The sequence below is a fragment of the Corythoichthys intestinalis genome, chromosome 20 (assembly GCF_030265065.1).
Source record: "Corythoichthys intestinalis isolate RoL2023-P3 chromosome 20, ASM3026506v1, whole genome shotgun sequence".
NCBI lineage: Eukaryota > Metazoa > Chordata > Actinopteri > Syngnathiformes > Syngnathidae > Corythoichthys > Corythoichthys intestinalis.
In genome coordinates, this window is record NC_080414.1 from 15,463,418 (window position 1) to 15,477,296 (window position 13,879).

Consider the following 13,879-nt stretch of genomic DNA (forward strand, 5'->3'; position numbering starts at 1 on the left):
TTAAACTAAAAAGAGTAGCTGAGATTTATCATGACAGAACATTGCTTCAATGATATCTGGCGCCATCTAACGTCGTGAATGGGTGTAATGTCTAGACCACAAATATAAGAAGACCCCCTCTTTTTCAGTGTTATTTCAGTGCAAAAAACACCGTCTTGTATTCTGTCCAATACGGTACATTAAATCAAAATATATATTTTAAAGATATTAAATTTAATATTTATTACATTAATATAAAATAAAAATATAATTTGTTTCACCTTGCTGTTTTCTTATAGATATCACATAAAAATATATTCTAAATACATTAAATAAAATCTATATATTTTGTAATTCATTAAATAAGTTTAAAATAAATAAATACATATTTAATTTAAAGTTTATTCACTTTTCCTTTCTCTTTTTATCCTCATCAGATGAAAACTATTCTATTTTAAATATATTATTAATATAATATAATTATAATTAATATAATATATATTTGTTTTAAATAAATCCAAATGTTTATCTTATATTTTGCCATTGCTGTTTTGCTGTATTTGCTATTTTTGCTATTTTTCAGAGCCAGCAGGGCCCGGCGTCCTCGTCGCCATCTTCGTCGTCCTCGCAGCCCGGCCTGCTCCACGCGGCCCACCGGCACAGCCCCCTCCACCAGCCCTCTTCGTCCTCGTCCAGCTCGTCTTCGTCCTCCGCGCTCAGCGTGGGACAACTAGTCAGCAGTACGTACTTGTTTACATCGTCTTAATATTTCAATACGCTCATCCCGTTTTCTTCACACTTAAAAAAGACGTCACTGACGACGCTCCCGCACGTGAAGAGACGGCGTCCCCATAGATTTTTGGCTTAAACACGCTTGGAGGATTCCTTTAATAATTGATCGATAATGACCAAGATGAATAATTCACAGGCGCAAACTTTGCTTTGCTAAGCAGGATGCCACGGGCACCTGTCATCCGCACGCGTCTTCGGACTCTTTGATTAGCGCCAGACACAACTTTTAGGGAGTCGTTTTTGTCGGTTGATGAGAGGTGTGCACAGTTTCTCGCTGACAACTTGATTCACACCATGTAAATTTTGTTTTGTTGCTTTTATTCCCAAGCAAAAATGGATAAACAAACATGCCTGGAATGTATCATATTCAACACTTAAGTGGTCATACAGTGGGGCAAATAAGTATTTAGTCAACCACCAATTGTGCAAGTTCTCCTACTTAAAAAGATTAGAGAGGCCTGTAATTGTCAGCATTGGTAAACCTCTACCATGAGGGACAGAATATGGAAAAAAAACAGAAAAGCACATTGTTTGATTTTTAAAGAATTTATTTCCAAATTAGAGTGGAAAATAAGTATTTGGTCACCTACAAACAAGCAAGATTTCTGGCTGTCAAAGAGGTCTAACTTCTTCTAACAAGGTCTAATGAGGCTCCACTCGTTACCTGTATTAATGGCACCTGTTTTAACTCATTATCGGTATAAAAGACACCTGTCCACAATCTCAGTCAGTCACACTCCAAACTCCACCATGGCCAAGACCAAAGAGCTGTCGAAGGACACCAGAGACAAAATTGTAGACCTGCACCAGGCTGGGAAGACTGAATCTGCAATAGGTAAAACGCTTGGTGTAAAGAAATCAACTGTGGGAGCTATTATTAGAAAATGGAAGACATGCAAGACCACTGATAATCTCCCTCGATCTGGGGCTCCATGCAAGATCTCACCCCGTGGCATCAAAATGATAACAAGAACGGTGAGCAAAAATCCCAGAACCACACGGGGGGACCTAGTGAATGACCTACAGAGAGCTGGGACCACAGTAACAAAGGCTACTATCAGTAACACAATGCGCCGTGAAGGACTCAAATCCTGCACTGCCAGACGTGTCCCCCTGCTGAAGAAAGAACACGTCCAGGGCCGTCTGCGGTTCGCTAGAGAGCATTTGGATGATCCAGAAGAGGACTGGGAGAATGTGTTATCTTCAGATGAAACCAAAATAGAACTTTTTGGTAGAAACACAGGTTCTCGTGTTTGGAGGAGAAAGAATACTGAATTGCATCCGAAGAAGAAAAACACCATACCCACTGTGAAGCATAGGGGTGGAAACATCATGCTTTGGGGCTGTTTTTCTGCAAAGGGACCAGGACGACTGATCTGTGTAAAGGAAAGAATGAATGGGGCAATGTATCGAGAGATTTCGAGTGAAAATCTCCTTCCATCAGCAAGGGCATTGAAGATGAGACGTGGCTGGGTCTTTCAGCATGACAATGATCCCAAACACACAGCCAGGCCAACAAAGGAGTGGCTTCGTAAGAAACATTTCAAGGTCCTGGAGTGGCCTAGTCAGTCTCAGTTTTCTGGTTTTTTTTTTCCACATTCTGTCTCTCATGGTTGAGGCGTACCCATGTTGACCTTTACAAGCCTCTCTAATATTTTCAAGCCGGGAGAACTTGCACAATTATTGGTTGACTAAATACTGATTTGCCCTACTGTATATACTAGGGATGTAAGTATTAACTCATTGACGGCGATCAAACGTCAAATTGGATTAGACATCTAGGGCCGTCATTGACAGTACAATATCACTCAATGCAAAATGGGTTTGCGGCGAATAAGTTAAAGGCTACTAGCAACAAAATAATCCAAAAGTATATTGAAAAAAAAAAAAACATAATTTCCACACGATAGAGTATACCTGACTATAAGCCGCACAGCCCAAATTCCTCAAAATTTAAGAAAAATATTCATATATACGCCACACTTGACTATTAGCCGCATATGTCCACTTATTAACATGGGATATTTACATTCGAAAGATGTTACAAAGAAACATTTGATTGATCAAAATTATTAATTAACCAATAACAAAACAAAGAGACAGTTTCTTTCCAAGAGCTGTCACTTTACTCAACTCAAAAATTTGCACGGTCACTGTCATTGCACTGCTAATGCCACAACATTGTCACATGCATCTCATTAAGTACTATGCTCTCAGACATACGTCTCACTCGGTACTGCAAATGCAATATTTGCACAGTTACTTTGTAACATTTTTGCACTGTTACATCAATATCTATGCGCAAACTGTCATCAGTACATTTTTTATTTTTTTACGTATTGAATATTGAGTTAGTTGTTCAGACGCTAGAGAAGTCTATTATTAACTATACATGCATTTGTCCATTTGTATTCCTTCAAGTGCTTTAATGATGTCTGAGAGATTAAAAAAATACTTTTTTTTTTTTAGAGCAGTCATATTTCTTATAAGCGATTTTGACCATATCTATTAACGTAGACTTTATATACAGTATATATACGTATACTGTATAAAGTATATAAAAGACTATACACACCCTAGCTTCCAACTCTTCAACCTGTTGCCCTCTGGCAGGCGCTACAGTGCCATACCAGCCAAAACAGACTGAGAGACAGTTTCTTTCTAAAAACTGTCACCATACTCAACTCAAGTTTACACTGAAATGTCACGGTCATTGCACTGCTAATGCCACAACATTGTCACATTCATCTCACGACGTAATATGTTCTCAGAAATCTGTCTCAATCTGGGTATTGCATAATCTGGGTACTGCATATGCAATATTTGCACAGCTACATTATAGCATTTTTACACTATCACGTCAATAACTCTGCGGAAATTGTCCTTTGCACTATCAAATCAAGTCAGACAGCTTCCTCCTAGTCTAAGTCATAGACTCCACCATCAGTTGACAATAGGGGTGCACGATATCCATTTTTTGAAACCGATACCGATATCGATAACTTCCTGCTCCTCAAAGCCGATACCAATATCGATAACCGATAATAAATATAGAATTTTTTCAATGTATAACCTGAGTTTTTGAACACCTGGAGGTTTAAAAAAACAAAAACAAAAAACTAGTGGATTCATCAGAGATTTGCCTTTGATCTCATCAGATTTTCATAATGACATGAACAGAACAGTGCGGTTCACTTCTGCACTGCCCAACAGCCAGCTAAGAATGAATGCACTTCTATAAACCAAAAGGCTTGGTCTTTCCTAGCTTTTATGGGAAGACACTCGTCTTAATATTGTGAAAGTACAACAGAAAAATACACATATTCAATACTCAATATACAACAAACTGCACAATAAATTTATATACACAACTATTATATGTATAGCATAGCACACTAGCTTGAGCTACTAAAGCATTGGCTGGCTTCTATAACACAACTTATGAAGTTCTGTACATATGACCCTTCACCACAGAAGTAAACATATATTGCACATCCATATGTTAGAGTAAACATAAAATACTTACATATATTTCCGAGGTGGCAACGTAACAGAAAGCATTCACGACTGTCAATGCTCCCGCTAGACACTGCAATGTGGAAGTGATTGAACCAAACTACTGTAACAAAAAAATAGATGCATTGAATTATTCTGACCGGCAGGTGGGAGCAATGGCCCGCAAATGGTCAACTGATTTCCCATACTAGAAACTGTAAAGCCAGAACAGTACATATTATCGGTCCTATTATAAATGTTATTGGATTTATCGGGATGACGTCATAATTCCTATTATCGGATCGATAATTATCGGACCAATAATTATCGTGCACCAGTAGTTGACAAGACTACTCCCAAAGACATTGCGCCACGCCTTACCGTAGGGGGCCGACCCAGGCAGAGCTGAAGTGGCTTTCACTGTGATAAACTCAAACACACGCTGCGTGGAAACAGGACGAAGGTTTTACTGCATACAAGCAGTAAATACAGTCACATAAATACATACGTAACTACAATGAAATGAATGGAAAAATCTTGCCTAACTTTAGCTTGAAATATTTACGTAAAATGAATGACAACTGCCCGGATTTTTGATTTAACCAAGAGTCTAGAGTGTTTTACAGTCATATCTATAGAAATTCCACGATTTAATTATTTATTTACAAGAATTTCCAACTTAAAAATCTCTGTTTCGTGACGGCCGCCATGTTGGATTACACAATAACGTAACTTTTGCTTGAAATATTTATGTAAAATGAACGATAACTGCTCGTTTTTTGCTTTTAACCAAGAATATAGACTGTTTTACCTTGATATCTATAGAATTTGCACGATTTAAGCATTTATTTACAAGAAATTTCAACTTAAAAAGTTCTTTGTTTCGTGACGGCCGCCATGTTGGATTACACAATAACGTAACTTTTGCTTGAAATATTTATGTAAAATGAACGATAACTGCTCGTTTTTTGCTTTTAACCAAGAATATAGACTGTTTTACCTTGATATCTATAGAATTTGCACGATTTAAGCATTTATTTACAAGAAATTTCAACTTAAAAAGCTCTTTGTTTCGTGAAGACCGCCATGTTGGATTACACAATACCATAACTTTTGCTTGAAATATTTATGTAAAATGAACGATAACTGCCCGTTTTTTTGCTTTTAACCAAGAATATAGACTGTTTTACCTTGATATCTATAGAAATTTCGCATTTTAGGCTTTTATTTACAAGAATGCTCATCTTAAAAAGCTCTTTGTGACGGCTGCCATGTTGGATTTTGTAAAAACAATTAAGTTGCTATTTCTGGCAAAAACTTATATGATGTGGTAAATATTGCTATTGATCCTGAAAATATTGGTGATTATGCCCGCATTTGGTGATTTTTGTGCATCTAGCATAAAATCTTAGAATCTTATAGCCATTTTAAGTTTTGTTATACTTATACAAAAAATAATCAGGATTTTATTATGGAACGACTTTGAATTGTTTGATGCAACTGCTCATGGAGACACATACAGTGGGGAGAACAAGTATTTGATACACTGCCAATGGGTTTTCCCATTGGCAGTGTATCAAATACTTGTTCTCCCCACTGTATATGCCGAAGGGAGGTGCCTGTTTTGGTTTTAGGTTGCTAGTGGCTTTGGTTTTGAAAATATTTGAATTTTAAGTTTTTTAAAAAGGGCCCCCTACGGATCGTCCCTGAGCCCCGTGTCCATCAACAGATAGTGAAGTCTATGTCTGAGTACTGTAAATTGTCATATACGCAGTAGGGGTGTGACAAGATATCGAAATATTGATACATCGTGATACTTTGTATCCCAAAAGGTTATCGATATGCTCCTGCCAAGAATCGAGATATCGTTTTTAAAAGGTGTCAATGTCTAAAAAAATACATAAAATGAACCAACAAGTTGCTACCAAAATCTTCCACTATAATAGTGTCTCAGTTAACTCCAGGGCTGCATTGAAGGTGCTCGCCGTCCAATCCATTTAGACTTTCGTTCATTCGAAACCAGCGCATTCACAGTCATTCTGTCTGATTTTCAGGGCATTTAAAGGTCACTTGCTGTTCATTTTAGGGCATTTACAGGTCATTTTCCGTGAGTTTGAGTCACTGCCTATTCTTTTGGGTGATTCCCAGGTGACTTCCTGTTCTGTAACTCAAACTGAACAGGAAGAGACTCATAAAATACCCCAAAATCAACAGGAAGTAACTGAAAATCAACAGGAAATTGACCTTAAATTGCCCAAAATTACCTCATTGCCTGGCATTGGCTGCCACTACCGGCCGTAGACGTTCAATCCGTTTGAAGTGGGAGGGATGGCAGCGAATGAACGAATGTTCATTCGCTGCCACCCTCCCAGTTCAAATGGATTGGACGTCTACAAGTGATAAACTCATTCCGATTCACAGCAGAAGCTTGTTTTTTTGTTTATTAGTTTGTAGAATATCCTAGAATGATTTCCTGACCAATGTATCGATCATCGTTGTATCGCCATATCGTCAGATCATCGTTATCGTGAGCTTTGTATCGCAAATCGAATCTTATCTTGAGGTACCAAGAAGTTCCCACTCCTAATACGCACTGTTAAATTACCACTAATTATTCATTTTATTTCCCATATCCACTGAAACGTGTGTGTTTTTTTTAATTAGCCTTATTGTACTTTTGTATGTGGTACACGTTGAAGCTTTAAATCTCATTGTACTCCGTACAATGACAATAAAGCCTTTTTTTCTATTCTATTCTATTTATTCTATTCTATTCTATTCAATTCAAACAAACACGCATTAATACGCCCAGTTGCATTCTCATTCATATGCAGCCACGCACCATAAGTCCCGCTCAGGTTTCTAAGTCTAAAACCATAAACAAAAAACAAAACAAGTCGCCACATTTACAAAGAAAAATAAAACCCACTTTACCTTGAGTTTTACGCTTGCTCTCTCGCTATCCGTCCTCTTTCAATCGGTCAAAACACCCACGGCTTGCCTTAATAGATAATAATATAATAATAAAAAACGAGCAATATATAACAAAGAAAAATACGAATAAATAATGAACTGATGTATTGCGTTCAGACCCCCAGACGGCTCCCAGCGAGGTGGACGGCGTCAACCTGGAGGAGATCCGCGAGTTCGCCAAAGCCTTCAAGATTCGCCGTCTCTCCCTGGGCCTGACCCAAACCCAGGTGGGTCAGGCCCTCAGCGCCGCCGAGGGGCCCGCCTACAGCCAGTCCGCCATCTGCAGGTGAGGAGGCCCCAGCGCGCCCGTCTCATGCCCTTAGGAGCCTTGAATAATTACTAAGGGGCGCGAGGAAGTCTCGCCGTCCCAGAACAATTGGACGTCTAGCCCCGTCAATGGCGGTCCATAATGTGTCAGGTGGTGTGGTTTTTTTTGGCGATCACCTGTGCTTTATTTACGCGACGCCTCCGTGGGGAACCTCTAAAAATTTCATGGCATCAACATCAAACGTCGGATAAAATGTGAAACGCGCAGCGTTCCTCCTCCTCCCGCCTAATGTCAAACAGTCCCGGCATGAAATATTAACAAGCAGGCATAATTCAAATATTTATAACATACATTAAAAGCCATTAGCTTGTAAAATAAACACGTGTGCGGGAGACACGGAAGGTTGTTTTAAGTCGTGATGTCTTACTATTATTATATTATTTATTAGGGCTGTCAAACGATTACAATTTTTAATCGAGTTAATCACAGCTTAAAAATTAATTAATCGCAATTCAAACCATCTATAAAATATACCATATTTTTCTGTAAATTGTTGGAATAGAAAGACAAGACACAAGATGGATATATACATTCAACATACTGTACATAAGTACTGTATTTGTTTATTATAACAATAAATCCACAAGATGGCATTAACATTAACATTCTGTTAAAGCAATCCATGGATAGAAAGACTTGTAGTTCTTAAAAGATAAATGTTAGTGCAAGTTATAGAAATTTTTATAATAAAACCCCTCTTAGTGTTTTCGTTTTAACAAGATTTGTAAAATTTTCATTAAAAAAAATTAACTAGTAGCTCGCCATTGTTGATGTCAATAATTACACAATGCTCATTGTGCTGAAACCCATAAAATCAGTCGCAACCACGCGCCAGCCGAGGGCGATAAAACACCAAAAAACACAAGTAAGAAGTGGACATGACACTGTGCTGTCATTTTAATCTGTTTGAGCGGGGCATGTCCGTTAATTGCGTCAAATATTTTAACGTGATTAATTTTTTTTTTTTTAATTACCGCCCGTTAACGCGATAATTTTGACAGCCCTATTTTTTATATAATGTAATATAAATTGCATGGATTGAGAATTATTGACGCTAAATGATCATTTATTTCAAAGACTTCTTTTGAAAACGTACAAGCTATCGAAATTGTTACCGTTCTTTTCAGAAAGAACAGAAGTATTTATAATTCAAATTTTGTGAAAGTGTTTGCATTCACACCTGTTTTAAAACAAGAGATAGAAGTGTCACATTTTTCAAATTTAATCAGACACCTATCCGATGTTTTGGAACAATTAGACAGATATGCTAGTACATTAGCGTTATTAACTCACATTCAAAAACCCTAAAAGGATTTTTCAATGTCAGTTTTTAGTTTTAATTACAAGTACAATAATACCCAACACAAACAACAAAAATAATTAGCAAGCGCAATGTTTGAAAATGTATCCTTTCAGTGCGGTATTGGCAAAAATGTCTAAAACAAGAAAAAAAAAAATCTTTCTGGAAATATAAAAGAGCACATGGCAAAAACATGGACAAAAAAATCCGATCCTACATTACAGAATTTTTTTTTTTAATTGTTAAAACGCTGCGGAAAAAAGAAGTCTAGGCTTTCGGAAACAATTGTTCCGAACTAAATTTTAAGAAGTCCGATCTTTCAGAACTGATAATTTATAATCATTAAGCACTGTTCTAAACAAATCAAAATTCTAACATCTTAGTGTATGATTTTTTTTTCACACAATCTAAAAAATTGTGAAAATGGAGCATATCGGGCTGTAAATCGAGCTGATTGTCACTAACAGATACCATACATACTCGCGTATACAGTGGGGCAAATAAGTATTTAGTCAACCACTAACTGTGCAAGTTCTCCCACTTGAAAATATGAGAGAGGCCTGTAATTGTCAACATGGGTAAACCTCAACCATGAGAGACAGAATGTGGAAAAAAAACAGAAAATCACATTGTTTGATTTTTAAAGAATTTATTTGCAAATCATTGGGAAAATAAGTATTTGGTCAATACCAAAAGTTCATCTCAATACTTTGTTATGTACCCTTTGTTGGCAATAACGGAGGCCAAACGTTTTCTGTAACTCTTCAAAAGCTTTTCAAATACTGTTGCTGGTATTTTGGCCCATTCCTCCATGCAGATCTCCTCTAGAGCAGTGATGTTTTGGGGCTGTCGTTGGGCAACACGGACTTTCAACTACCTCCACAGATTTTTTATGGGGTTGAGATCTGGAAACTGGCTAGGCCACTCCAGGACCTTGAAATGCTTCTTACGAAGCCACTCTTTTGTTGCCCTGGCTGTGTGTTTGGGATCATTGTCATGCTGAAAGACCCAGCCACGTCTCATCTTCAATGCCCTTGCTGATGGAAGGACATTTTCACTCAAAATCTCTCGATACATAGCCCCATTCATTCTTTCCTTTACACAGATCAGTCGTCCTGGTCCCTTTGCAGAAAAACAGCCCCAAAGCATGATTTTTCCATCCCTCTGCTTCACAGTGGGTATGGTGTTCTTCGGATGCAATTCAGTATTCTTTCTCCTCCAAACACGAGAACCTGTGTTTCTACCCAAAAGTTCTATTTTGGTTTCATCTGACCATAACACATTCTCCCAGTCCTCTTCTGGATCATCCAAATGCTCTCTAGCGAACCGCAGACCGGCCTGGACATATACTGGCTTCAGCAGGGGGACCCGTCTGGCAGTGCAGGATTTGAGTCCCTGATGGTGCATTGTGTTACTGATAGTAGCCTTTGTTACTGTGGTCCCAGCTCTCTGTAGGTCATTTACTAGGTCCTTCCCGTGTGTTTCTGGGATTTTTGCTCACCGTTCTTTTTATCATTTTGACGCCACGGGGTGAGATCGTGCATGGAGCCCCAGATCGAAGGAGATTATCAGTGGTCTTGTATGTCTTCCATTTTCTAATAATTGCTCCCACAGTTGATTTCTTTACACCAAGCGTTTTATCTATTGCAGATTCAGTCCTCCCAGCCTGGTCCAGGTCTACAATTTTGTCTCTGGTGTCCTTCGACAGCTTTTTGGTCTTGGCCATAGTGGAGTTTGGAGTGTGACTGACTGAGATTGTGGACAGGTGTCTTTTATTCCGATAATTAGGTAAAACAGGTTCCATTAATACAGGTAACGAGTGGATCCTCGTTAGACCTCGTTACACCTCGTTAGAAGAAGTTAGACCTCTTTGACAGCCAGAAATCTTGCTTGTTTGTAGGTGACCAAATACTTATTTTCCACTAATTTGGAAAGAAATTCTTTAAAAATCAAACAATGTGATTTTCTGGTTTTTTTGCACATTCTGTCTCTCATGGTTGAGGTTTACCCATGTTGACAATTACAGGCTTCTCTAATCTTTTCAAGTAGGAGAACTTCCACAGCTGGTGGTTGACTAAATACTTATTTGCCCCACTGTATGGTAGTTGCACAGTAGCATCATTATTATGTGTTTGTATGACTACATATGTTTTAAACTGTAGCTGGTATCACGAAACTAGTTTGAGATTTCTTTTTTTGTTAGCAACGTTAAGGGAAATTTTGTTTGTGTTGTGCCAGTTCCCAGGCCCGTGGAGTTTTTCTTTCGTGGGTGGGGGCGGGCGGCGGGCACCTTTTGAGTAAGCTTGTTTTTTTCTCGACTCTCCCCAGACACACCATCCTGAGAAGCCACTTTTTCCTACCGCAGGAAGCCCAAGAGAACACGATAGCTAGCAGTCTGACAGGCAAACTGAACCCTGGCCTTTTATATCCTGCCAGGTTTGAGAAGTTGGACATCACCCCTAAAAGCGCCCAGAAGATTAAGCCGGTTCTGGAGCGCTGGATGGCGGAGGCTGAGGCCCGCCACCGGTCCGGCATGCAGAACCTGACCGAGTTTATCGGCAGCGAGCCCTCCAAAAAGCGCAAGCGGCGCACCTCGTTCACGCCGCAGGCCCTGGAGATCCTCAACGGCCACTTTGAGAAGAACACGCACCCGTCGGGACAGGAAATGACCGAGATCGCCGAGAAGCTCAACTACGATCGCGAGGTGGTGCGCGTTTGGTTCTGCAACAAGCGCCAGGCGCTTAAAAACACCATCAAGCGTCTCAAGCAGCCCGACGTGCTGGGTGGCGGCGCCGCGCTGCCGCCGCCCGCCCTGGACCTTGGGGACCCGCTTCGCGACATCCCCAAATGAAAAGCCCATTTCCCGGACTCTTGAAAAACTTGCTGTCGTCCTTGTGATTTTCACCTTACCAAAAAAACAAAAAAAAATTGAGATTACAATGTGAGGACGTCGTACAGGGGTGCTTTGACTTACCGTTTGACGCCCTGTCCGATTCATTTGAACGATATACAAATGTATGACGCCATCTTGTGGTATGCTGTCAAAGTTGAGTTGATCTTTAAAGCTTTGGGTAATGTGCATAAGATGTGAAAGTTTTAACAAAACAAATTTAACAGCAAAAGTTCTAACTTGCCGGAATTAGCATGGTTTTTTCCAGTTTCCAATTTGTTTCGTAATGTAACATTACGACATTTTATTGCAACTGGCTTTTTCGGAATATTGAGACAATTGTCCGAATATACTCATTTGTGGTCATGTGTTTTTTTCCTAATGTTATGACTTATGTCTCAAAAGTAACAGCATTTTATTTTAACTTTATGACTGTTTTTATTACCACGTTTTTCTGTGTACAGGTAGTCCCCAGGTTATGAACTAGTTCCTTTCCTACGCTGGCGACGTAAATCGAATTTGCGTGGCAATCGGAATTAACCCTTTAAGTACCCCTAAACCTCAAAATAATTATCCAAAAACATGTATTATGTGGCATTTGACATTTGAGCTAAGTCCTAGCTCAAGTGCCCGTACTTTTTAACCTGTGTACATGCGCTCTTACTCTCGTGTGGGAGTCAAAGGGAAAAACATTCACATTAATAAAATTAGGTAAAAAATAAGACCACAAAAAAAAACACTTGAGACAAAATGGCAGATGTGACGCCGACGTCGTAAAGTCGAAACTCAGGGACTACCTGTGTTGTTATTTGTATGTCATCTTTGTATCACATTAGTTGTGCAAGTAACGATGTTACATCATAAAATGGTGACATTTTTTTGTTAGTTTACGTCTTTATTCGTGAAATATAATTTCTTACTAAAACATCGGAAATTGCAAATTAGATATCATAACGTGATTTTTTTCATTGATTTTTTTAATTTAATGAGTTATGACCTCATCTTTGGAGTACAATGTTTTTTTTTTTTTTTTTTTTTTTAATTTTGCAAATTACGACATTTCATCAAAACGTGACTTCTTTTTGGAATATGTAATGAATGAAAAATGAATGAAATTTGCATTTTGCGAGTAAAAGTTTAACTCTGTAGTTTAAAGTTCCATCCATTTTTGACCTCTGTGAAGTTGGCCACACGCATCAGACGCAAATTTATATAAAAATGATGTCAATCGTTTGTGCTACGTTTGTGCTTGTTTGTGCTGTAAAAAGTTTTGTTTGTGCTCCGATCGTTCATATATTTACCATTCTTTCATAGGTCAATCTGAGGTAACTAGCCCCCCATTTTCAAAAATGGTGTCAATCACTTAGGCTTCATTTGTGCTGTAAAAATTTTCGTTTGTGCTTTTTATAGATATTGAGATATTAATTTCGAGTAATGACGTCAATCGCAGCTTTTCCGTATCCAACTCCCGAGGCTGACAGAGCGTACCAACTCTCTCAATAACAGAGGGGTGTTCCCAAAACTAGCGCAAACGTAGCAGCGGTCAATTTTGCAGTCAATGGGAGCTGCGAGTCACATAATTCCTTGAAATTCCTTGAATATCTTAATATTATTTCTATTATTAATATCTTAATATCTCCACCATTTACTGCAAAATGGATTCAAAGGGATGCCATTTGTTTGTGCTATGTTTGCGCTAGTTATTGGGACACCCCTCTGTTATTGAGAGAGTTGGTACGCTCCATCAGCCGCGGGAGTTGGATACGGAAAAGCAGCGAGTGACATCATCACTCGAAATTAATATCTCTATAAAACGATAGCAGCACAAACAGATTTTGTACAGCACAAACGTGGCATAAACGAATGACACAATTTCGGGTCCATTTTGCAATAAATTAGGCGGTGCGTGACGTCATCACTTGAAACTATCTCAAAAACGAGCAAAAACGAACATTTTTACAGCACAAACGTAGCACAAACGATTGACACCATTTTTAGCCATTTTAACCAAAATAGGGAGGCTATTTGACCTCAGATTGACCTATAAAAGAATTGTTACCCTCTCAAAAACAATAGCAGAATCGGAAAAAAATTTCAGCGCAAATGAATTACATAATTTTTC

The 13,879-nt window shown here is 38.7% G+C and overlaps 1 protein-coding gene across 9 annotated transcripts in view; it reads left to right on the plus strand.

Moving 5' to 3' along the window:
* pou6f2 (POU class 6 homeobox 2) overlaps positions 1 to 13,193 on the plus strand; it is a 185,752-nt gene extending 172,559 nt beyond the window's left edge. For 8 of the 9 annotated variants that reach the window (XM_057824563.1, XM_057824558.1, XM_057824565.1 and 5 more), the window contains 3 exons: positions 563 to 719; positions 7,357 to 7,525; positions 11,196 to 13,193. In XM_057824563.1, the coding sequence (XP_057680546.1) occupies positions 563 to 719; positions 7,357 to 7,525; positions 11,196 to 11,718 (849 nt within the window). In that variant the 3' untranslated portion in view covers positions 11,719 to 13,193. The remainder of the gene's footprint in view (positions 1 to 562; positions 720 to 7,356; positions 7,526 to 11,195) is intronic. The other variant, XM_057824561.1, reaches the window with a different exon arrangement.
* Positions 13,194 to 13,879: the final 686 nt, after the last annotated feature.